The 25,869-nt window shown below is 36.9% G+C and overlaps 1 protein-coding gene across 2 annotated transcripts; it reads left to right on the top strand.

Moving 5' to 3' along the window:
- Window positions 1–5,058: 5,058 nt before the first annotated feature.
- On the top strand, window positions 5,059–19,466 carry LOC107680315 (transcription factor MafA-like). Of its 2 annotated transcripts, none has more exons than XM_016476163.1 (5): window positions 5,059–5,172; window positions 6,619–7,377; window positions 8,918–9,190; window positions 16,652–16,867; window positions 18,670–19,466. In XM_016476163.1, exons 2-5 carry the CDS (start codon window positions 6,781–6,783, stop codon window positions 18,817–18,819), a joined length of 1,236 nt encoding a protein of 411 aa, XP_016331649.1. In that variant the 5' UTR covers window positions 5,059–5,172; window positions 6,619–6,780; the 3' UTR covers window positions 18,820–19,466. The 2 variants fall into 2 exon arrangements, with proteins under 2 accessions (XP_016331649.1, XP_016331648.1); XM_016476162.1 differs by having other exon boundaries at window positions 6,613–7,377.
- The last annotated feature ends 6,403 nt before the right edge of the window (window positions 19,467–25,869 follow it).

Genomic DNA, 25,869 nt, shown 5'->3' with positions numbered 1-25,869 from the left:
TACAGATACTCAAAAAGTGTACTTAAGTACAATACTCAAGTAAATGTACTTAGTTACTGTCCGCCTCTGGGTTTCTCCCAAGGTTTTTTCTCCATTCTGTCACCGCTGGAGTTTTGTTTCCTTGCCGCTGTCGCCTCTGGCTTGCTTAGTTGCTTAGTTAGATTTCCAGCGATATCGTTGACTTGATTGCACAGATACTATATAAACTGTAAGGTAAACTCATATGATTATTCCATGTAAACACCACATTTACCGGCTTAGTCGCAGTGAAAGTGAAACTTCTAACGATGCATAGTGCTTAAAGCCATGTTAAAATTAAATGTTTACGGCCACATGAAGCTATTACGAAGCATATAGATTGAGGATTTTCTAGAAGCAAGAAAAACATAACATTTTGTGTACCCAACCTAACAAAACGATGTGGTACTTTATTCACTAAAATAAGTTTAATCTTACCATATCCAAAAACTCGCTCACTCAGCTGTTATTTAATAGATTAAATGCACTAGAATTTTATTGAATAGTACGTGGAGACACGTTTTTAATTAAAATATCCATATTAATCAGGGATTTATTGACTTTTAATGCACCTTATTTCGAAATGTACAGAAATCATTTTTCAATCGTGCTTTCATATGTCTTTTAGTTATGATTATTTCATTTATATACTTATACAGTATATATATATATTCATATACTATTTATTACTAATGTCTCATTTCAGTTTTAGTTTGGCTCTAGTTTTGTATTTATTCCAGTTTATATGAAAAGGTTCATGTAGCGTGGATTAAAATTCATATACAGACTAAATCCTTTTCACTGAACGTGTTAAAAATAAGTTTGAAACAGTTGTGGGAAGCATGCATGCATGGAGGTGCAGTTCGTTTATAGCCTAAGTTTAACTTTTCAGTTCTGGTGCTTTTATTTGGGCATCAAAATTCATAAAAGTTATATAACTTTGTGAAGATTATCTTGATGGACAAAACGTGTAAGTTTCATGAACTATGATTGAATACAGAGCTTATTTTTTGCGATAATCCAAAAGCCTATGGAAAAATCCTATTGGCTTTTTGTCGAGAGAACCAGTGCGATGCTAACAGCTGATCCGCATACAAAGTGACATCATAGTTCCCCCGCTCTATAGGAATGTGATAGTAAGACTGGTCGCAGCACAATCTAACAAACTGTTGTGATGCCAGTTCAGGGGAACACAACAGGGACTGGCAGTAAAAAACTCCAGGGAAAGACATGGGTGTACCAAGGGAAACCGTACCGTGGAAGAACATAAGGATTACCAAGGGAATCTCATGTATGGCACCTAGTCCAGTAAAGGGGGTGACTAATGGCATGCAGCCCAAGTACTGGATGCGGCAAAAGACTCTTCCACTGAGTCTGAATACCGCAGGGTGCTGGAGGAATTCGACCAGGATTCACCAGACGGGGAACTTACTGGTAGAAGATAAGGTGCACGTATCCTAGCTAGAGGAATGCTACCGCAAGCGAGACACAGAGCTGTCCCACCCTCAAATTACCTGTTCGTACCCAACACACGGGAGGAAACTGGCTCAACCTGAAGATTATAGAATCTCACAAAAGTATTAGGTGTCACCCAGCCAGCAGCTCTGCAGATATATGCTAGAGAAGCACTGTACGCCAACGTCCAAGAGGAGGCAACACTCCGAGTGGAATGAGCTCTTACCTCCAGGATGCATGGCTTGCCTTGAGCTTGGCAAACCAAGGTGATGGCATCCACTAGCCAGTGTCTCGGCGAGAGGAACACCAATCAACGAGCAGACCCCACTTCAGAGCATAGGCCTGCCTGGTAGAGGGGGCCCTAGCCTGAGTGATAGTATCTATCACAGACCGTGAGAGGCCACTGACGTCCGCCGCGTCTCCTCCAGAAGCCAAATATGCAGGTTCCACAGATCGGGACGTGGGTGCCAGATAGTGCCCTGCCTCTGAGAAAGAAGGTCCTTCCTCAGGGGGATTCTCCAGGGAAGGGCTGTCGCGAGGAGCATGAGATTGGAAAACCAGGTCCGGGTGGGCCAATATGGCGCAACCAGCAGGACCTGCTCCTCGTCCTCCCTGATCTTGCAGTCTGTGCAAGGAGTCTCACTGGGGGAAAACCGTACTTGCACAAACCCCGGGGCCAGCTGTGTGCCAGCGCATACGTGCCAAGGGGGGCCTCGGTCAGGGAGTAGAACAACTGGCAGTGTGAGAATTCCTAGGAAGCGAACAAGTCCACCTGGGCTTCCCTGAATTGACTCCAAACCAGCTGGACCACTGAAGAAACGGCCTGTGTCGAGGTAGAATCAAGATGTGGAAGTATGCGTCCTTCAGGTCGATTGCTGCAAACCAATCCTGATGTCGAACGCATGAAAGAATGCACTTCTGCATCAACATCTTGAATGGAAGCCGGTGAAGGGACCGATTCAAGACTCGCAGATCCAGGATTTGGGTATGATGAAATAAGGACTGTAAAATGCAGATTTCATTTCGTGTGGAAGGACAGGCTCTTCTTGCATCCTTCACCAAGAAGACTGCAATCTTTGCAGGCAGGACAGGGGCATCCCTGTCTGACACTGACATAAAGAAGATGCCCTGAACCTGGGAGAGCACCTGGTGAATTGAATTGCATAGCTGAATCGAATTGTCCGAATGAGCCAGCCAGACGGGATGGGGAGCATTAGCCAGGCCCCCAAATTCTGAGCAAGCAGCACCATAGGGACAATTCCTGACGTACCCATGGTGGGTCAGCAGAGGAGAGGAAGAGGGCCCAACCTGGGAAGCATGGCGTCCCGAAGTAGAGGCAGAGGAGAAGTTCTTACCTGACTCCCCGGATCCCACGGGAAGGTAGCAAGGGAAGCGTGAGGAAGCGGAGCATCCTGCAACCGCAACCTCTTGAGTGGCGATACACTGTGTCAAGACTGATAGTGAGGAAGCAGAGCATCGCTCACAGACAGATCCCAACACATCAGACCCAGAGATGAAGGAAATTGCTCTTTTATTGAGAATGTGGGGGGCCGTCAGAGGCCAGCCTGGGAGACGGGGGCAAAGTCAGTCACTGTGCGCAGCTCCTGCATCAACCCCTGGTCAGAAATACCCTCTTACAGTTTTTTTAGTGCGTTGGTCTGGTGTACTTGCAGGATACAGGAGGCAGCCTGGCCCGCCCAAGTCTTGGCATCCAGGGCTGACATCAGTATACAGGCTTTGGACGGGAAGCAGAACAGGCATCATTGGTGGCGAACACCCCCCTCCTCCGGGAGGTTGGAAATACTGGGAGGTTGGAAATACTGGGGAGTTTTATGACCCTTTGTGTGAGAGCATAATTTGTATATGGAACTCAAAATTACTAAAGATTCTTAGAACACTAATATATTGCCTATGTACCCACATATAATATAAACGCTCATTTAGATCATCAGAAGACAAATTCAAAGAGACCAAACATGGTATCGGCTATCTTAACTAGTGATCTATCATAACACACACACAAAACAGTATACAATTCAACAGACAATATACAAGAACAGTAATGGTATACACAATGTCCTGAGGAGATGCGTGTTCATTCACAAAAAGGTTTTCCTATGAATTAATTAGAGAAGAGTCCATTTTGCTGTGCATTATGTGTCTTTCCTATGGAAAATGTAGTGAGAGGGAGAACTCTCAACATGCCATTAGGTCGTAAAGTCTATCTGGTCTAGCAAAGGTGTCATGGTTGCCATGGTAAACAGGGTCCCGGGCCTCGTTCACAGACATCATGGCACCCAGTATGTTTATTGGGTGAGGGGTCTGTGAATGTTTGTTAATCTAATGAATAATTGATTTGTTAAATCAAATTAAAAATGGTGTGTCTGATTGGTCCAGACACTACAACTGAGAAATTCTCACATGTACGCTTGTGTCTAATGTGTGTTTCAGAGAGATTACATATCTCACTGTATTACTCCCAGTGTCTAAATCAGATTTACTCAGACATTATTACTGTGTTGATTCCTCAACGAGACATTATTAGGACATCAGATTAACAACTTTATCCCCCCAGGATCACTAAAAGTGCTAGTTTGGCAATTTTTTACCCACCACTAACCCTCTGCAATTACATTGTGCTTAACACACCAAGCCACAAAACGTGTGCATGTTTTGTCATGCACAAGACAATGTATAATTACATCTTAATTGCTGTGAATTTCAGGATACCTACCTTCTTATATATATATATATATAATTCTACAATTAAAAAAAAAATTCTACAATGTGCAGAATTTGTAATTATATTGCAGTAAAGTCTTGCTACAGGACAGTTTTTAAAGTCCTGAATGATTTCCTTTTGGGTATTGTTCTAAAAGATCTAGTCATATACAATACAGTAAGAAAATCTCATTAGCATTATTTGGGATTGCTTCAAAATGATGTTATCATTTTACTACTATTACAGTTTTTGCCTACTTTTATTGATCTTTTATCGAATTTTTCATGACCGTGATTCTGAAAAGTCAGAGTTGATGTTTCAGTCAGTGCACTAGGTGGCAGCATGTAAATGGCTCTTTGATTGCTGTGAACCAAATGAGCTCATCAGTCTGTCTGTTGGCTCTATGAATATTATAATAAAAACTGGTCATGTCAGACATATGTGTATATACATGCAGGTGTGATGGGTCATGTGGTTACTCAAAAACACCTGTAAATTTATGACACAGTTTGTTATTGTGTTATTGTAAATTCATCAATTTCCATTTCAAAGACATTTTCTTTGTTTTAAGTTTTGGATGTCAACTTTTTAAACCCTAAGGTAATAGATTTGTAAAAGTCCTTGTCTACTTGATTGAAAAAGTGTTTCTATTGCTAGTAATTAAAGAAGTGTGCTGCTCATTTGAAAATGTATCATTTTTAGTATACGTTGATTGGTGGAAAAACTACAGAAGAGTGAGTGAGAGAGAGAGAGAGAGAGAGAGACGGGATGGATGGGGATTTGGAGCGGGGGGTCAGAGGGGGAGGGCTGGGGCGCTGTTAGTGGCAATCAGCTCCAAAGTGGCTCACACACACTCACACCAAACACATGCTCTCACATTGTCACACACACACACACACTCATATACACACACTGGCAGGAGTCAATCTGTCAGTCAATACCTCAGGATGTGTGTGAGCTGTCCACATGAACACACGGTAAGAAACATGGACATTTTAAAACAAACGTTTTCTTCTGTTGTCTCTCCATTTCTCCCTCTGTCACTCTCTAGTCATGCTAGTTTTATCCTGACACTCTTTTTTATTCTCTTTTGTTCTCTTTTGTATTCCACTCTCAAATCCTCTCTTTTCCCACTTTATCTTCTCATATTCTTCCCATAAAACTTAAGAAAAAACAATTGAAGGTTAACCGTTCTCTCAGCTAAAATAATTATTTGAATAATGATTGTTAAGACTTAAAAACTGTTTTATACGCTTATTGACAGGCATTTTAATGCTAACATGTCAGTTAAAGTTGGAGTTACAAATGAATGTTTAATAATTCAATGATTTTAATCTATTAAAACTAATAATTACTAATTAAAACTAACACTTTTTCTTCATGTTGAAGTTTGTAGATTTTTAGTAGTTAGCCGTTTTAGTAGTTTATTATCTAGCCTCTTAATTTAAGGTTGTCTACTTTGCTTTATATTAAGTGAAAGTGAAAAGTGAAAGTTATCAGTTATTAAAATGAATTCCTACCTAATCTCAAGATGTTTCTGTACTTTTTTTTTTTCCTCTAAAGACACAATGTATAATTGTTTAACATAACCCTTGGCAATATTGGAATTTAAATTTGGAATTATTTGAAGTTGTAACTACTTGAAACCTAAAATCTTTCTTTATTATTTTATCTTCATATTTGTACTTTTTAGTAGATTGAGTTTATGATCTAACCATTTAGGTGTGTCACCTTGCTTGCTACCATATAAAAAATAAGTAAATAAAATAAAATAAATTGTACCTTTGATTTTATGTCAGTTTCAACATATGGATTGTCAGTTTTAAAATATGTAAACTCGTGTTATCTCAAGATGCCATAGTATTCATTTTTTAACACAACATTCTTTGAATGGTTCAATTCTCTGTAGATAAGATGTGTTTAGTTTGTCTGTCTTTTACCCTATAATGAATACTTTGATCTGTATTTCATCAGTCCTAACATTAAATATTGTTTGAGTCGTACACTTTGTTAAGGAGCAACTGTTCAGTGGAATAACTGGATTGATGGTTTAAGATTATGGGATTGGGTTTAGGCCTTTCCTCTATTAATCTGAAACGGAATACATGATGAACGGTATACATAATAAGCCAAGAAATGAACACCCAGTTATCACAAATGTTCTGTAACGTTTCATGAAAATTAATGTCTTAATGTGTCATTATCAGCCTTTATTGTAATATCAGGCCAGTCTTTGGAATTGTCATGTCTAATGTGGCATAACCTTCCAGCACATCAGTTAGTATGTTAGTCATTACCTGCTAATGTAGTCCTACTATTATTGGTCGCAGATTACCATACAGTATATGCACTGTATCTCTGGAGAAGACTGTGGATGTCTAATCATGATTTTTTTTCTCTCTCTTTCTCTTTGCCAGTTTCAGATGATAAAACTGGAAGCCTTCAATTCAAAGAAACAGGCATTTTAACAACTGAGTCTAATTTGGCACATTATTGTTTCCATCTCTGTGTAAAAACTGAAGTCTGTTGTTGTTCGCCTTGAAAACTCAAAGACAACAACTTCCATACTTCCTGTCGACACAGCAATGTCTTCATCTCTGCCGCTGCTCTCTTTGCCCTCAAGCCCCCTGGCCATGGAGTATCTCAATGACTTTGACCTGCTCAAGTTTGAAGTGAAGCCTGACACCCCTCCGCCTCCTCCAACCTGCCTCTACCCCAAACCAGGCATCCATCAAGAGTTGAACGGATCTCCGTATGCTCCTCGCCCTCCTCCTGACTCCAGCCTCAGCTCCAGTCCCTACACCTCACTTCCTCCATCACCCACGCTCAGTGATGGACACCCACCACCATCTGCATCCTCCTCTTCCTCCTCTCTCTCTTTCCCGTTGTCCATCTCCACCGGGTACATGTCAGGCCAGAGCTCCGGCTCTCAAGGAAACCTGGACGCAAGCCCAGCCGCTGGAGGCCCCATGCCGTGTTCAAACCCGACCTCCTTGGAGGACCTGCTGTGGTTGGCTGCATTGCAGCAGCAGTTCGGTGGGGAGCCCGGAGGTGCTGCGTCTCTGCTGGGAACTCTTGGAGGAGTGCCGGATCGAGGGGACCGGGATCGAGGAGGGTTCCTGGGATGTGAGGATGCAGTGGAGGCCCTGCTAAACTCTGCTGCAGCCGCCGCAACTTCACAGGTAATATATTTGGATCATGTATTTGTTTGTGTTAGGCCCAAGCAATTGAACACTAACACTTCTAACTCTGAAGCTCAATTTTAGACACCAATGCATTCCAAGAGTTGTTGAAAAACACAATTCACTATGTGAGTGCATGTTGCATTCTTAGCGTACAGTTGAATGCGTAGACTTTCGAAGTATATTCCATTTGATAGCGTGCACAAATTCAGGCGGTCAACACATGCACTCTAGAAAGGTTCATCTTAGTTCAGTGTCTGTGCTATTATTCTTCAGAAGTTATGACTGATGAAAATGTCTTTTGTATTCTTTTAAACTAAAGTTGAAGCCCTCACACAAGCGCTTGTCAAAGCAGGCGTCTGTTGTTGTTGCAGTCTCTGGTATTTTGTTGTTGATGTTGTTCTGTCTTTTTAGTTTTATTTTCTACTGTGAAACAATGACCCAGGTCAGTGTTACCACCTTGTGAAACAACTGATTAGTGCAAAACAAGTTCAATGTGCATACGTGACCTGCGCGACAAAGTATGCATGGTTACGAAATGGTGATGAAATTTGCGTCATGCGCACTGTACGCGGACGCTCGCATATGCATAAAAAAAGTATTCTTTGGGCTTTAGCGTTAAATTAGCATTAATCATCTTCTTTGGTCCGACTTCTTAATAGGGTAATATACTGTTATGGCAGAACAACAATTTGAAAAGAATCTTTCAAATGCGCAAGTTTCTCCATCGCCCCCTTGAATACAAAGGTTTGTTACCTCTACAGCAATGAAAAAGGACATATTTAGTAGCTATGAACAACATGGCAGTGTGTCAGCAAGGCATTCCTGTTGCATTATGTAAATCCTGCAGTTTTCAGTTCCAACCCTGCTCCAACACACCTGCCTGTATTTTTAAGTACTCCTGAAGGCCATGATCATATATAGAGTTTACTATAGAGTTTAGCTCCAACCAAACAAGCACACTTTAACCAGCTAATCATAGTCTGCCGATCATAAGCTATGTTTACATCCAAAGTTGTCTTTGTGAGACAGTTTTGGAAGGTAATTATACAAAATCATTTTGATGATGTACTTTCGCTCAGGTTATTAAAACAACGTTTGCGATGAGATCGGTCCTCTGGTTCAACCACGTATCCAATCGCATGATCGCATTGAGGCAAAGTCACATGAGTTTTTTCTTGCGCATCAAGGAATTTATTCGGTAAATGTATTTCCATCATAGTTCATGCGCTTGTTTTGTTATCTTATTGGCCAGTGCTTCTCAATCCTAGTTCTAGAGCAACCCAACACTGGACATTTTGAATGTCCCATTTATCTCAAACCAATTTCAAGTCTTGGAGTCTCTACTAATGAGCTAATGACCTGAATCAGGTATTTTTGAATAGGGAAATATACAAAATGTGCAGTTTTTTTCTCCAGGAACAGGGTTGAGAACCACCGGCCAAGGGAAACCACTGGCCAACTGTGTTTGTCCAAATGTGCCATTTTCATTGTAATCTCTTTCTAATGTGCTCTTTGTATCTCCTCCGCTCTTTCACAGTTCCCAGTTTTGTCTCAGAGTTCGAGCAGCAGTCACATGGGTGACTCCAGCAGTGACAGCGGTGCTGATGTTGTTCTTAACAAGCCGTCAGACATGTGTCACCGCCCTATACTTGTCGTTTCTTCTACCCCTCCATCTCTCTCCAATCTCAACACATCGACCAGTCCCTTCTTACAACCCCTCAGTCCACAGAGCCGCCTCCATCACCCACACCAGCCAATGCAAGGCCATTATCATCATCATCATCTTCATCATCATCTGCAAGTCACCCAGGTACTTGCAGTCACCAGTTTATCCAATTTAACTAAAATGGTTGTCAACACAGTCACATGCAGGTACTCAACAGGGATCAGATTTCTTCAGCAGATAAGTTTCCAAAATATTTTTTTAGCTTTTCAGAAATCTCTTTAAAAAGTGAGGAAACTTTTTAAAAAAGTGTGTACGTACTTTATTTACACTTAAGTGGCCTTTTATTTCATTAAAGGGATAGTTCACCCCAAAATTCAAATTCTGTCATCATTTACTTAGCCTCAATTGAGTTTCTTTCTTCTGTTGAACACAAAAGAAGACATTATGAAAATCTTGGTAACCAAACAGTTGCTGGTAGCCAAATATGCTAAAAAATACTATGGAAGTCAATGGGCTTCCAGCTACTGTCTGGTTACCAACATTCTTCAAAATCTTTAGTGTTCAACAGAAGAAAGAAATTAATTAACATCAGGGTGAGTAAATGATGACAACGTTTTTGTTTTTGGGTGACCTGTACCTTTAATTTTACGTTATCCGCAAGTATTTTATTTTTCTTTAAATATTATATAATTATAAAATATGAATACATTTAAGCACGCTTTTTTCACAAATGCCTTGTTTCATATTTTGATCTACAAATGGTTAGTAATGTTGTTTTGAAGCGTGTTGAAAGCAATTTGATGGATGTGGCTGGCGAATGCCTGTCTCTGAATGTGGAGCAGTGCTATCAGATTATGGTAATATCTACTATTATTGTGATTTAATCCTGATCACTGTCACTTACACTCAGTCAGATTATGCTGTATGGAAATGTGCTGCTAAAAGCACTCTCACACACACACACACACACACACACACACACACACACAGTACACCTCTAACATAAGCTAAACTACACACAAATTACACACAAAGCTCATACATTTTTTTGATTTATTATTATATTACCCAACGTCCTATGTCATGAGAAAAAACAGCACAGTCATAAAGAAATGTTAATTATTTAGTTGCAAATAGTTAGTGTAGTGTTATGAAGCCTCATGACTTTTGCGTCACTACTAGAATTGTGTTCAAACCACTTGATATCAACAACGTGCAAATTCATATGTTACTATAGAGATGATTGATTTATTGATTTATTTTCAGTGAAGTAGTGTTGGTTGCAATTGAAACATTAGTACACTGTAAAAAATTGTCAGGAATTTACAGGATTAAAAAGTTTTACTTTACAATATATTACTGTTGTCAGAAATGTACTGTGAAATCAATGCATGCTGGGTCGTTTTCTTACAAATGACTGTGAATGAACAGCAGATTGATGCTAACATCACAGTCATTTGCATTATAAAGTTATAAAGCCACTGTGAGAAATGTAAACTTTTTACTACTCAATTGTTTCGAAGTCACCATCATGGTGATTAGTATTTGTTTGGGCTCTTTGACCTTGCATACTCATATTCAAATTTCTGATCTAGTCATGTCAGAAGTGTGACAAATGAAAACATTTGTTAAAATGATGATAAAGCTAGAATATGAAATAGGCTGATTGCCTGACTTTAAGATAGTCTAACTCTTCTTAGCAAGAACATGAAGATTTTATTTTAGCATCATTTATAATGTGTCTACAGACTTTTTCCATCAACATCAAAATTTTTGGTTAAAATGTCTGAATGATCAGCAGAATTATGCTAACACCATAGTAATTTACTGCTCTCGTTTTACTGTGAATTCACATTATAAAGTTGTCCTGCTACTGTAATTGTTTTGAAGTCACCATAATGCTGATTAGTGATTATTTGTTTGGGACCTTGGACCTTGTATGTTCATATTAAAATTTCTGATTTAGTCTACGTCAGAAGTGTGACAAATGAAAACAAGTGATGACAAGCTAGAATATGAAATATTATAGCATTATTTAAGCATGAAGATTAATCAGTAACTTATTTCATATTCATAACTGTTTACAAAACACAACAATGGTAACACTCATCAAATAAAAACAACACTTACAACATAAACCAACAACACAGCAAAAAACTCTGGTGCTTTCAGAGTACATATGCACTGTAGAAACACAGTATGATGCTGTTTGTTCACAAGACATTTCTGAGAGTGCAGTTAGAGACAAGAGAAGTCCCACTGTGAAATTACTGTGTAAGTAATGCAATTATTAACCTGGAATGTACTGTAATTTCACACTAAAATGTTTAACAATGTAGAGTTTTTTTTTATTCTTGGTTTTATTTGTGCTATAACTTGTTTTTGGTTCACTTTTAGCAGTTTGTGTTGTTGGTTTATTTTATAATGTTGGTTTATGTTGTAAGTGTTGTTTTTATTTGTTGAATGTTACCACTGTTGTGTTTTGTATGTCGAGTATTAATGTCACATCTTTCAAAGATGTTTCTCAGCAGTTGCTTCAGTATTGTGAAAGATCCATCCACAAACAGTTATGAATATGAAATAAGTTACTGATTAATCTTCATGCTTAAATGATGCTAAAATAAAATCTTCATGTTCTTGCTAAGAAGAGTTAGACTATCTTAAAGTCAGGCAATCAGCCTATTTCATATTCTAGCTTTATCATCATTTTAACAAATGTTTTCATTTGTCACACTTCTGACATGACTAGATCAGAAATTTGAATATGAGTATGCAAGGTCAAAGAGCCCAAACAAATACTAATCACCATGATGGTGACTTCGAAACAATTGAGTAGTAAAAAGTTTACATTTCTCACAGTGGCTTTATAACTTTATAATGCAAATGACTGTGATGTTAGCATCAATCTGCTGTTCATTCACAGTCATTTGTAAGAAAATGACCCAGCATGCATTGATTTCACAGTACATTTCTGACAACAGTAATATATTGTAAAGTAAAACTTTTTAATCCTGTAAATTCCTGACAATTTTTTACAGTGTACTAATGTTTCAATTGCAACCAACACTACTTCACTGAAAATAAATCAATAAATCAATCATCTCTATAGTAACATATGAATTTGCACGTTGTTGATATCAAGTGGTTTGAACACAATTCTAGTAGTGACGCAAAAGTCATGAGGCTTCATAACACTACACTAACTATTTGCAACTAAATAATTAACATTTCTTTATGACTGTGCTGTTTTTTCTCATGACATAGGACGTTGGGTAATATAATAATAAATCAAAAAAATGTATGAGCTTTGTGTGTAATTTGTGTGTAGTTTAGCTTATGTTAGAGGTGTACTGTGTGTGTGTGTGTGTGTGTGTGTGTGTGTGTGAGAGTGATTTTAGCAGCACATTTCCATACAGCATAATCTGACTGAGTGTAAGTGACAGTGATCAGGATTAAATCACAATAATAGTAGATATTACCATAATCTGATAGCACTGCTCCACATTTAGAGACAGGCATTCACAAGCCACATCCATCAAATTGCTTTCAACACACTTCAAAACAAAATCACCAACCATTTATAGTTCAAAATGTGAAAAATGTGAATCCCTAAATATAGAAAGGCCAAATTAACTTTTAAAAGAGTTTTCTCATTTTGTCCTACAAAGTCACCTACATCTTGGATGCCCTGGGGGTAAGCAGATAAACATCAAATTTTGGGTGAATTATCCCTTTAATGTCAAGAATATTTAAACTAACATAAAGTCAGGCAATTAGCTTATTTCATATTCTAGTGTTTTCACACAAAAACAAACAAACAAACAAACAATGTTTTCATTTGTCACACTAAATCTTGCTTGAGGTTTTTGCTTGCAATTCGATTAAACTCTGAATTGATCTGTAAAAGGAAACAGAAAAGTCTATTAGGCTTTTTGTTACTCTTTTAAAGGGATACTTGCAAATTGTTTAATTTACTCACACTCATGCTGTCCTAGATTCACATGACTACCTTCAGATGAATCCAAATGAGTAAATTTATAATATAAAAATAACCCATCCCTGAGTTTATATAGAGTTGTATGGTTTTAACTAAATTTTAACTAAATGCAGTTTGCTTAAAATAATACAGAATGTTTGTATGTTTCAAGCACAATTTACATGTGCTTGGAAGCAGGTGTAAAACCTACTAACATTTAGAAAACACTTTCATGAACCAAAAAATTTACATCAGAACGGAATCAACAACTTACACATTCATTCAGGTGAATTTTCAAGAATGAGGCCATTCGAAACAAAAACTTGATAAAAAAAAAAAATGCAGCCAAAGATGCAGTGATTAGCAAATGTTAGACTGCTCATTTCGATGAACACAATCCAGCACAATCCAACAATTTGATCAAAAAAAATATAACATCCAATGTTGCTATGTAACTCTACCTTACTTAATCTGATTATTACATGGTCGATTACTGTATGTTAAGCAACTGAAAAATATGACAAACACGAGATGACTCACCTCTCCATGTGCTTCTCCCATCGTCAGATGCTCAGCTGCAAATCGACTCCACCTATTTGTGGAACTATGCATAACCACTCATTTCAAAATGCTCCTTATTGTAAGTAAAGTTTAATTGTACCTATTTAGTTTAATAACTTTCAGTGCTAAAAAGTTGTCATTACTTTGTTAAACTTAGTAAAGTCAACAAACTTATTCAAAATAAGTTATAATCACTTACTTTTATTAGTAAGCTCATCAGTTACATTTTACAGTGTAGGCTGTGTCTGGGCTTATTTATTTATTTTTTAAATTACATGAGACTTTATCGGTTATCAAGAATACCATTAGCCTATGATGTTGTTTACAATATAGCACCGTTAGCTAGCTAACATTAGCCTAAACAATTATTATTGTCTTTTGTTGTCAACATTTAAATGTACAATTACATGTCTAGGTACTCTCCTGGGATTACCAGTCTCAGCATTTAAAATTATATGTTGTTAAATAACATGAAACCATATGTCAATACCGCTGTCATTATTTACGGTGTTAAAATTATTTTGTTTCTCAGTTTCTGACAAGAACGAGGCAGGAGAGGTTTCTAAGGGTCTCAAGAGTTTTTATATACACCAAAACATCAAATGACGTTACATTGGAAGTTTCCGAGCTGGCTTATTTTATATACGGAAGTTCCAAAGAGTGCTCCGTGCATATAGTCAATAGTTGAGAGAAATTAAAAATCTCAATGCATCATGGTGCTTGGATTTTTAACTTTTCTAGTGGGAAGAAAGAGCTCAATATGGCTCAATGGATTTCAATTTCCTAGCTAGAAAAGAAACAAGATGGCCTTGTGTGCAGTGACTTTGGACATTCTCATTCCTAGATACTGTCCAGGTCATTTATTCAAAGTAAATCCATGAGATTTGTTTGTTTTATTAAATATGAGTAAAAGTAACCTTTATCTTAGGACATCAATGTGTCGTCACGAGCCGCAGGGTTTAATTTGGATTTGTCTGTGCATGTTTTTTTTACTCTCAGAGCCATTGCCATCATTGCCATGCATTATACGACTGATAGACTGCAACGGTTAAAGTTAAAAATCATCAAATGGAAGAAACAAATCATCAAATGTGTTCTACTGAAGAAACAAAGTCACCTACATCTTGGATGCCCTGGGGGTAAGCAGATAAACATCAAATTTTGGGTGAATTATCCCTTTAATGTCAAGAATATTTAAACTAACATAAAGTCAGGCAATTAGCTTATTTCATATTCTAGTGTTTTCACACAAAAACAAACAAACAAACAAACAATGTTTTCATTTCTGACATGACTGACATGACTAGATCAGAAATTTGAATATGAATGTAAAAGGTCCAAGATCCCAAACAAATAATTATGGTGATTATGGTGACTTCAAAACAATTACAGTAGTAAACAACTAAATTTCTCACAGTGGCACAGTTAAAGACAACTTTATAATGTGAATTCACAGTAAATAAATTACTGTGATGTTAGCATCATTCTGCTGTTCATTCACAGTCATTTGTTAGAAAATGACCCAGCATGCATTGATTTCACTGCAAATTTCTGACTACAGTAATATATTGTAAAATAATACTCTTAAATCCTGTAAATTCCTGGCCATTTTTACAGTGCAAGTATGGCTTTCATGTTGGGGCATCTTGCCAAATGCCACTCTTGACCAAGAAGAACAAGGATGACTTGAACATGCTAAAATTCATTTGGACAGACCTGTGGAGCTCTGGAAGAATGTTTTATGGAGTGATGTGACCAAACTGGAACTTTTTGGACCCATGGATTAGTGGTATGTCTGGTGCAAAAAAGAACACCAACTCCATGGTCAAACATGGAGGTGGACCAGTCCTGTTATGGGGGTGTTTTACTGTTGCAGGAAGTGGAAATTTTGACTGTATGAAGGACATAATAATAATAATAATAATAATAATAATAACTTTATTTTTATATAGCGCCTTTAAAACCTCAATGCGCTTTACATAATAAAACAAACAAGTAAAAATACAACACACACATGACAACCAATTAAAAACAAACTAAGATATTGTAAGTCGCTTTGGATAAAAACATCTGCAAAATGACTAAATGTAAATGTAAATGTAAGATATAAAAATCAAAATAGTCAAGAAGAAGCTAACCTAAAAAATTAGTTTTCAAGTAAGATTTAAAAATACTTAGGTTCTGTGCATCTCTAATTTGTAGAGGGAGTGGATTCCAAAGCCTAGGAGCGTAGGAAGAGAAAGCCCTGTCCCCTACAGAGCGCAACCGTGTCTGTGGAACTACCAATAAACCAGCTTGTGAGGACCGTAAATGATGCTTGGGTGTATATAAATTTAAAAGTGCAGACAGATATTGAGGGGCCAGACCATGCGGTGCCTTATATGTGAGCATAAGGATTTTAAAATCAACTCGGAACCTGACCGGGAGCCAGTGCAAAGACTTTAGAATTGGTGTAATATGCTAATTTTCCTGGCACCAGTCAGGATCCTAGCAGCTGAGTTTTGCACACATTGCAATTTGTTAAGTGGGGTTTTAGGAACCCCAACAAGAAGTGCATTGCAGTAGTCAATGCGAGAAAAAACGAAGGTAATAATTTTGAACATGAATGTTTAGAGCCAATTTGATTTTTTTTTTTTTTCATTATTCATCAACTTTGCATTCTCAGAATCACTCAAATGGGTATATTAGTAAACTTCCTCTAATAGTTTACTGATGCTTTTGTTGAATTGCTTTAATAAAATATTGTTCTTTTGCAGAATAATTTTGATTGCAACTGTATATCTGATCAGATGATATCAACTGGTTTGAACACAACTCTAGTAGCACCAAAAAATGAAAAGCCATGAGGCAAGACAAACTACACTAACAAAATAAATTAATAATACTTCTATATGACTGTGGTGTTTTTCATCTCACTGTACACTACATCAGACCTTTCAACTGCTGTGTACTAATCATTTATCCATTTCGTCCATGTGAGTGTTTGATGAAGCTTTGATTATCATGAACACGTTGTGTCCATTCTGTGACAAATCTCTGACATCTCTTATTGTCTCGTTCTCTTTCAGTGTGGGGTGGATGAGCATTTTTCCGATGAGCAGTTGGTAAGTCTGTCAGTGCGAGAGCTGAACAGACATTTGCGTGGGGTAAGCAAAGATGAGGTGGTCCGTTTGAAACAGAAAAGACGGACACTGAAGAATCGTGGTTATGCCCAGTCCTGCCGTTACAAACGACTCCAGCACCGGCACGCGCTTGAGTCCGAGAAACACATTCTCACACAGCAGGTACACGACACACACACATCTGGCTCGAAAATATGACAAAAATTAGACAAATACAACCACAAACAACAAAAGTCAATTATAACTAGTGTTGGGGAAAGTTACTTTTAAAAGTAATGCATTACAATATTATGTTTCTCCCTAAAAAAGTAACTAATTGCATTAACTAGTTACTTTTTATGAAAAGTAATGCATTACGTTTTACGTTACATTTGTGTTACTTTTGCTCGTCTGGGCTGGGTTTGCTTGTTTATTTTTTTATACATATTTTGGCAAATGTAAAAGCCCTTTCACACCAAAAGTGAAATGAATAAAAAGCTCCAAAAAAATAAAATAAATAATTTTCAGTTGTGCCGCCATTCTGGATTGCATGTAGAATAGGACGCAAGATCTAAAGTTCAAATCTTTCTTCGCAATCACAAAAAAAAAAAAATTATACACAAATGCGACAATTTTGCTTAATTGTATACTTGAATTGGATCATTGAAGGACAGTGTCATGAACTACCTGTTTTGATTTTGTTTTCATTTGTTTCTGTCGATTACCTGTTTTCCTTTGTTCCAGTTCCCCGTTCCTTGTTTGTTACTATGGTTTCTGATGAACTAGTCATCACCTGTTCATCATCTGAGTTCTATCACCCTGTGTATTTAAGTTCCTCCTGTTCGTTCAGTTGGTTTCTGGTATTGTTTGTGTGTAGGCACGCTGTTATGTTGCCTTCTCGCATTTGGATTACCTGAGTTTGTTTTATTAAAGAACCTTTTGTTTGTAGAAACCTGTTTGAACCTTTTTCATCATCTTCCTCTGAACCTGTTCGTGACAGTCAGCAGCAAAGTCATTGGTTAATAAAATGGGATTAAATACATAAAGGATTTTTGTTTTGTTTTATTGCAGGTTTGCGTCATATTCTGAGTTTGCTTTTTTACTGTTTTTAGAGATGAGTAAATGCATGTTGACATTTATGGCGCTTTTCCACTACGTGGTACGACTCGGCTCAGTACAGCACGGCTCGGCTCGGTTTGCGTTTCCACTGCAGTTCAGTACCGCTTTAGAGTGGGCGGGATTATGCACATGTCGTTATAGTTGCGCCGCCTCTACTACTGCGACTCCTAAACAAATTTGTCATTCCGCGTCGCCCCATCAAGCTTTCGCTGGATCCACTCCTCTGCTATCAACGAGTGGAACATCTGTATTTTCTCAACAGACAACGAAACTTTTTTTTGGTTGATTTATGATTTATATCATTTTTTGGGTTGTTAAAAAAGGTGCGCTCGTTCAAAACAGTTGCGTTCGATCCTTCGCTGGCTGTGCTGATTTAAATCTAGCGGTTCTGTTGTGTTTGTGTCGCAAGTTCAGTGATGCAGGTAGTGACGATTCTCTCCGGCCAATCCGTGATCAGCAGAGTTTACACGTCACGTTTTGGTAACGGTACGGTTCACTTGGAACCTCAACCGAGGTGGTACTAAAAAAAGTACCAGGTACCAGGTACTGTACCCAGTGGAAAACCCCCCAAAAGTGAACCGTACCGAGCCGTACCGTGCCGTACCATGCAGTGGAAAAGCACCATTAGTCTGTAACTACAGTAACTGATTTCTCTCAACATGGGGACAGGAAAGCTGTCTGTCAGAAAATGGGAATAATATAGTAACTGGTGTTACTTATTTGAAAAGGTAACTCAGATATTTGGAACTGTCTTCCAAAACCTAGTAATCTGCCTACCTGGACAGCATTTCTAGACCTCATTTGTAGTAATCAAATTGTTTTTAGTATTTAAAATCTGTGATATCTCTCTGTTTTGGTTCCTCTAGCTGGAGCAGCTGCAGTGTGAGCTGTCTCGTGTGTTGAGAGAGCGATACACATACAAAGCCCGTTACGAGAAGCTCATCAGTTCAAACGAGACTCGGCCTTCCCATCCCAACACCTCGCCTTCTCCTACTCCTCCGGATTACTTTTTGTGACAAAATGAACATTGTACAGATGAGAATTGAAGGAGAGCTGATTTTTGTGATGGGTGAACGTAATTCAAAAGAGCTGTGGCTACAACTCAACTTAAAATAAGCTATTTACCAAAGTGGGCTGATTGTGAGGTGGACCTGGATTGTGACATAATGTCGTGCTACTGCTGATGGGATTGCGTTTTTGCCCATTGTGAGCTTGTATAGCACCAACATGATTTCATTAGCTTTCATAGGTATTCATACCTAAAGGGGTTCTTTTAACACATTTATGTACATTTAGATAGACACTGAAATGTACAGAATCAAATTAATGAAACATAAAGCATTTTACATATGTATAATGAATTATTTGAGGACCATAGAATATTGAATTAAAGGAATGAGTAGGTGAATTTTATTGTTTTCATAATAAATAAGATTTATTAAATATGTTGGCTATTTATTTATTTAACACATTTACAGTTTTTGAAATTATAATGGTTTCATTCTGTTCTGTATGAATCAATAAATAAGTAGCATTTTATACTTGTTTATCTTTGATGATTCAGCCATGGAAAGCCTGCATATTACTTAATATGGCACTGAAGTCAATGAAAGTTTATGGAAGTCAATGGGTACCGTCAACTGTTTGGTTACCCACATTCTTAAAAATATCTTCTTTTGTGTTCAGAAGAAGAAAGAAATGCATACAGGTTTAAAACAACTTCATGAACTTTCCCTGCCACTCCAACTCTACAGCATGATTTCACCATCCAGCTAGGTTCATCCACAATTACCAAGTTTGGTCATTAACCAGCTGGCCTTCAAAGACCACATTGCAAAAACCGCTCGATCATGCAGTTTTGCATTGCATAACATCAAAAAGATCAGGCCCTTCCTAATGGAGCATGCTGCACAACTTCTTGTCCAGGTTAGGGGTGGGCGATATGGCAAAAATTTCATATCACGATTATTTTTTTTTTTTCAGGAAAATCGCGATTCACGATTTTATCACGATTCTTTGTCATGTTGGTTTTTACTCACTCTCAAGTTTGTTTTAAACCTGAATGAGTTTCTTTCTTCTGTTGAACATAAAAGTTATTTTGAAGAATGTGGGAAACCAAACAGTTGCTGTTTTGTTCCTACCATCAAAGTCAGTGGGGACAGCAACTGTTTGGTTACCCACATTCTTAAAAATATCTTCTTTTGTGTTCAGAAGAAGAAAGAAATGCATACAGGTTTAAAACAACTTCATGACGAGTAAATGATGACAGAATTTCCATTTTTGGGTGAACTATCCCTTTAAGAGTTATGATTACTTTTATTAGGCCCATACAGATTTCGTTTATGAATGCATTTGACATGAAAAAGGGATTTTCCATCATTTACCAGTATGTAAAAGTCACACTCAGTTGCTAGAGAATTCATCTAAGTATAAAACTTTAAAGTTTGAAAAAAAAAAACATTTACATTGTAGATCCTGTTAATATTGATATTGTACAGTTTTGGTGTTTAAACGTAGAAAAAAGTATGTGTGCGCATTTTTTGCTAATACCTATGAATATTAATGAGATCACCCACGGAAACACAAAAGGCTTGCTTTCTCATTGTGTTGAACTATTTGTCATGATGATTTTAGTTCTTACAAGAGTTTCATTAGCACATTTATTTGCCATTCACCAAAATGACTGTTTTGGAGATATAAATCTAAAACTGCTGACTTTTTGAGCAAGAGCGTATAACGCATATAGAATCTCTGATTATGTGTATAAGCCATCTGTGTGATGTTGATTACTTTTATTAGGCCCATACAGATTTCGTTTATGAATGCATTTGACATGAAAAAGGGATTTTCCATCATTTACCAGTATGTAAAAGTCACACTCAGTTGCTAGAGAATTCATCTAAGTATAAAACTTTAAAGTTTGAAAAAAAAATCATTTACATTGTAGATCCTGTTAATATTGATATTGTACAGTTTTGGTGTTTAAACGTAAAAAAAAGTATGTGTGCGCATTTTTTGCTAATACCTATGAATATTAATGAGATCACCCACGGAAACACAAAAGGCTTGCTTTCTCATTGTGTTGAACTATTTGTCATGATGATTTTAGTTCTTACAAGAGTTTCAATAGCACATTTATTTGCCATTCACCAAAATGACTGTTTTGGAGATATAAATCTAAAACTGCTGACTTTTTGAGCAAGAGCGTATAACGCATATAGAATCTCTGATTATGTGTATAAGCCATCTGTGTGATGTTTGCACTGAGGGGTTCATAGTAGCTACTGCAACTCACTGGAAAACAATGCAATCAACAACCAAACACAAACCAAGTGAAAATCATTACATAACTTTGAGTGACTGTGTCTTTGGAAGTTACATTTTCTGATCAAGGTAAAGTTAAGGGTGTAATTTAACTGTGACGTCCAAATAATTTAGCAATTCACAGAGCTGGTCACTGTGGGTGTTAGTAGACGCCTATTTAGATGTAGACTTTTCTAGGAGGTTTACTTGGCTCGCCATACAGTAGGTCTATAAATTGAATTTATCTGGCTATTTTCCTTATTTATTCACAGTATTTATTCATTGTTTGTAATGTGATAATTGTGTTTGATAGTGTGTATTAATATCATTTATATTTTGTAGCAGGATAAAAAATATTATAAGAAAGATTATATTCCTTATGCTCTGTTTGTAGTGATTTCTTATGAAATAAACATACTTTTACCATTAATGATTGCACTATTTGTTGATTGTACAACTAACTCATTCATCTGATGTGTCATACTTTTTTATTTATGTATCTATCTATGTATCTGTTTCCCCTGAGGTCCACTTATAATGTTCATAAAGCTGTTTGCACAGTAAAACATAAATTAGTAAGACAATACCATTTCCAACCCTGTAGAGGATGCTTCTCCTTTAAAGGAATAGTCCACCCAAAAATAAAAATGTAGTCACCCTCAGGCCATCCGAGATGTACAGAAGTTTGTTTCTTCATGGGAACATATTTAGAGAAATGTAGCATTAAATCACTGTCTCACCAGTGGATGCTCTGCAGTGAATGGGTGCCGTCAGAATGAGAGTCCAAACAGCTGATAAAAACATCACAATAATCCACACCACTCCCGTTTAAATTAGAAAAATGGTGTAAAGTGAGTTCTCAACAAAAGAATTGATTTTAAATCACTCAGAACCCTCAACAGAAATGACGGTGATGTGATCAACCTATAGAATTTGTGAAGGTTTTTAAGTATTTGGGAACTATGATTGATTGTAAACTGAATTTCTCTGGCAATGTGGATTTTATCTGTAAGAAAGCAAATCAGAGGTTATATTTGCTAAGGAAACAGAGAATTTTCTGTTAGCCAAAGTGTTTTACAAAGAGATTATATTAGTTTAATAGTATAATATAACGGCTTGGTTTGGGCGAATAACGTCTGTAAATAAAGTAAAGGTAACACTTTATTTTAAGGTGTCCTTGTTACACATGTTGTATGTACTTACTAATAACTATCAATTATGCGTAGTTACAAGCAAGTAACCCTAAGCCAAACCCTAATCCTAACCCTAACCATATAGTAAATATATGTAGTTAGTTCATATTACTCAGTACTTAAATGCATAATTACACTATAACAAGGACACCTTAAAATAAAGTGTAACCAAAGTAAAATTAAACAGGATCATAAGTATGGCAGCCAAAATCCCAAAGTGTTTTACAATGAGATTATATTAGTTTAATAGTATAATATAACGGCTTGATTTGGGCGAATAATGTCTGTAAATAAAGTAAAGGTAACACTTTATTTTAAGGTGTCCTTGTTACACATGTTGTATGTACTTACTAATAACTATCAATTATGCGTAGTTACAAGCAAGTAACCCTAAACCAAACCCTAATCCTAACCCTAACCATATAGTAAGTATATGTAGTTAGTTCATATTACTCAGTACTTAAATGCATAATTACACTGTAACAAGGACACCTTAAAATAAAGTGTAACCAAAGTAAAATTAAACAGGATCATAAGTATGGCAGCCAAAATCATAGAGACAAACAAAAGAATTGATTTTAAATCACTCAGAACCCTCAACAGAAATGACGGTGATGTGATCAACCTATAGAATTTGTGAAGGTTTTTAAGTATTTGGGAACTATGATTGATTGTAAACTGAATTTCTCTGGCAATGTGGATTTTATCTGTAGGAAAGCAAATCAGAGGTTATATTTGCTAAGGAAACAGAGAATTTTCTGTTAGCCAAAGTGTTTTACAAAGAGATTATATTAGTTTAATAGTATAATATAACGGCTTGATTTGGGCGAATAATGTCTGTAAATAAAGTAAAGGTAACACTTTATTTTAAGGTGTCCTTGTTACACATGTTGTATGTACTTACTAATAACTATCAATTATGCGTAGTTACAAGCAAGTAACCCTAAACCAAACCCTAATCCTAACCCTAACCATATAGTAAGTATATGTAGTTAGTTCATATTACTCAGTACTTAAATGCATAATTACACTGTAACAAGGACACCTTAAAATAAAGTGTAACCAAAGTAAAATTAAACAGGATCATAAGGATGGCAGCCAAAATCATAGAGACAAAAATCTATTGATCAGCTGTATGTTATAGCAGTTAGGAGGAAAACTTTGGCTATAAGTGGAGATATAACGCACCCTCTGATCTGCCTTTGAATTGTTACCATCTGGGCGCCGTTAAGGACACTGAAGGCAACTAAAGCAATATATAAACAAACCTGTGCTATATGCAATAAGTGAATAAAGGGTAGGACTGCCGTGTTTTAGGAGAGGTGAATATATTAAGTATTTATTTGATTGTGTTATGTGAATATTTTGTGTTGTCATTGTTGTATGTAAAGCAAAGCCAAAGACCAATTTTCAGCCAAGGCTGATCAATAAAGTATAACTAAACTAAACTAAGACCTTAATTGATGGACTGGAGTGGTGTGGATTACTTGTGGATTATTGTGATGTTTTTATCAGCTCTTTGGACTCTCATTCTGACGGCACCCATTCACTGCAGAGCATCCATTGGTGAGCAAGTGATGCAATGCTACATTTCTCCAAATCTGATGAAGAAACAAACTGTATTGGACTAAAAGCTACTGACGATGCTCACACAGTGTATAAAAACTTCCCCAAATGTTTTTGACAAGTTTTATACTTTTTTAGAAATTTTCCTCCCATCTTGTTGCACTTGTGGAGTTCCAATTCAAAAGTGACTGACCTACACTGGCCTAAAAGTTTGTAAATCTTATTATGATATATTATTACCAAATACTGGATTCAATCTTTCTATCAGCTATAGCACAGGTTTGTATTTCTTTTTGGAACTGATTTTGAAGTGAACATCCACAAACAATTATTATTTATTTATTTTTATTTATTTAATTTTTTTACTCAAATGCTTAGATCAAAAAGGCCCACAAACAGTGGGCCAAAACGTTCCAAAAGGTTCCGAAATACTATACCTGTCCTAAATGAAAGAAACCATGTTAATAAAAAGATTGAATCCAATATTTCATGATAATATAGCATAATGAGAGATTCACAAGCACATTTTAAAAGGAAAGTCATTTTTAACCAAAAACACCAAATTAGGTAAAGGATTTTCAGCACAGCACGGGGGTTAAAGTATATTATTCCCGTAACAAGTACTCATATTAAGGTATGATATAGTGAACCTCATTTTCACAAGGGATAAGCTTACAGCTCTCAAAAGAAAAACTACACGAAACCAACTCGGCTCAGTACTACCATCTCTTCTGTGTTATATTACTGCATGTGTTCAAAACCTCTTAAAGAGGTGCTCTTAACCTTCTTAAAGAGACACTAATCAGATTAACTGCGGCCATAGCATGTTTACACTAAGAGATATAAGTGGAACTAAATTCATAAAAATGAATAAAGAAGAAAATATTTGAAGCAAATCAGAAATACTTTATTAAATAAATAAATAAATTAGGAACTTGTCAGCTATTTCTTCTTTGAGCAATGCAACATGAACAAACCACCCAGACCAACCAAGTACACACTAGCATTATGGTGGCAAGTTTTGTAACAAGCACATTCATATATTTTTGTGTGTGTAAAAATCTAGTTTCAGTTAGCACCAGTTTTTGAAAGCTTTATTTCCTGTCCAACTCTTTCGTTTGAAATGTGTCTCTGTGATTGTTTCTTTTCCACCGTTCTCTCTTTGTGTCTCTCTGTGAATCTGACCCTGGATGAGAGTTGTTTAGGATGAGCTCACGTTTGTCCCTCCTCCCTCTTTCTCTCTTTCTGTCTCTCTCGCTCTCTCTCTCGGCAGAGCACAAAGCCACGGGGATTATGGGTATAATAGAGCGCAGGCCGCTCTCTGCCGGGCCTCATTGTCTATGAGAGGGGCACTATTGTGGACAAGGCATAGACACACTCACCCCACTGCTGTGCTACACACACACACACACACACACACACACACACACGCACACAAAACACACAAACACAATCTTTCAATATACATATATATTAATAATAGATAGCAAGATCTATTTTTAGTAAGCTTACAATAGCGTGTATGCTGTACAGAAAAAATGGTGCAAAGCTGGGGCAGTGCCATAGGTACAAAAGCAAAAAGTACATCTTTGTACCTAATTTACCCCTAAATGGTGCATATTAGTAACTTAGAGGTAAATATCAGTATTTTAAAAGTGCATTTTTATACCTAAAGGATACCGGCCCAGTGACAGCTTTTGTACCTTTGATTTTTATTTCCGTTTCAACCTCTAAATAAACAGAAAGTTTTAGGATTTTGAAAAAGGTAAAACGAACATAAATGAAAAGAGATATTTAAGATTCTGCACTATTTCTGAGTCACTCATCAAATGTGCCGCAAGCCCACCGATCACAAATGCAGACATGGTTTTATGTTTACGCGGCGCGATGCAATGCGTAAAACGTCAGTATAAGTCATTATAATCCGTTATTATTTCCCCACTGGATGCAACAAATGCCTCGTTTATAATGGGTTTTCATGTTTTTGTCTCGTCGCTCCGGCCG

This window comes from Sinocyclocheilus anshuiensis, unplaced genomic scaffold (genome assembly GCF_001515605.1).
Source record: "Sinocyclocheilus anshuiensis isolate Anshui unplaced genomic scaffold, SAMN03320099.WGS_v1.1 scaffold1161, whole genome shotgun sequence".
NCBI classification, from domain to species: domain Eukaryota; kingdom Metazoa; phylum Chordata; class Actinopteri; order Cypriniformes; family Cyprinidae; genus Sinocyclocheilus; species Sinocyclocheilus anshuiensis.
The sequence above is the reverse complement of the archived record's forward strand: the minus strand, read 5'-3'. Positions and strand labels throughout refer to the sequence as shown.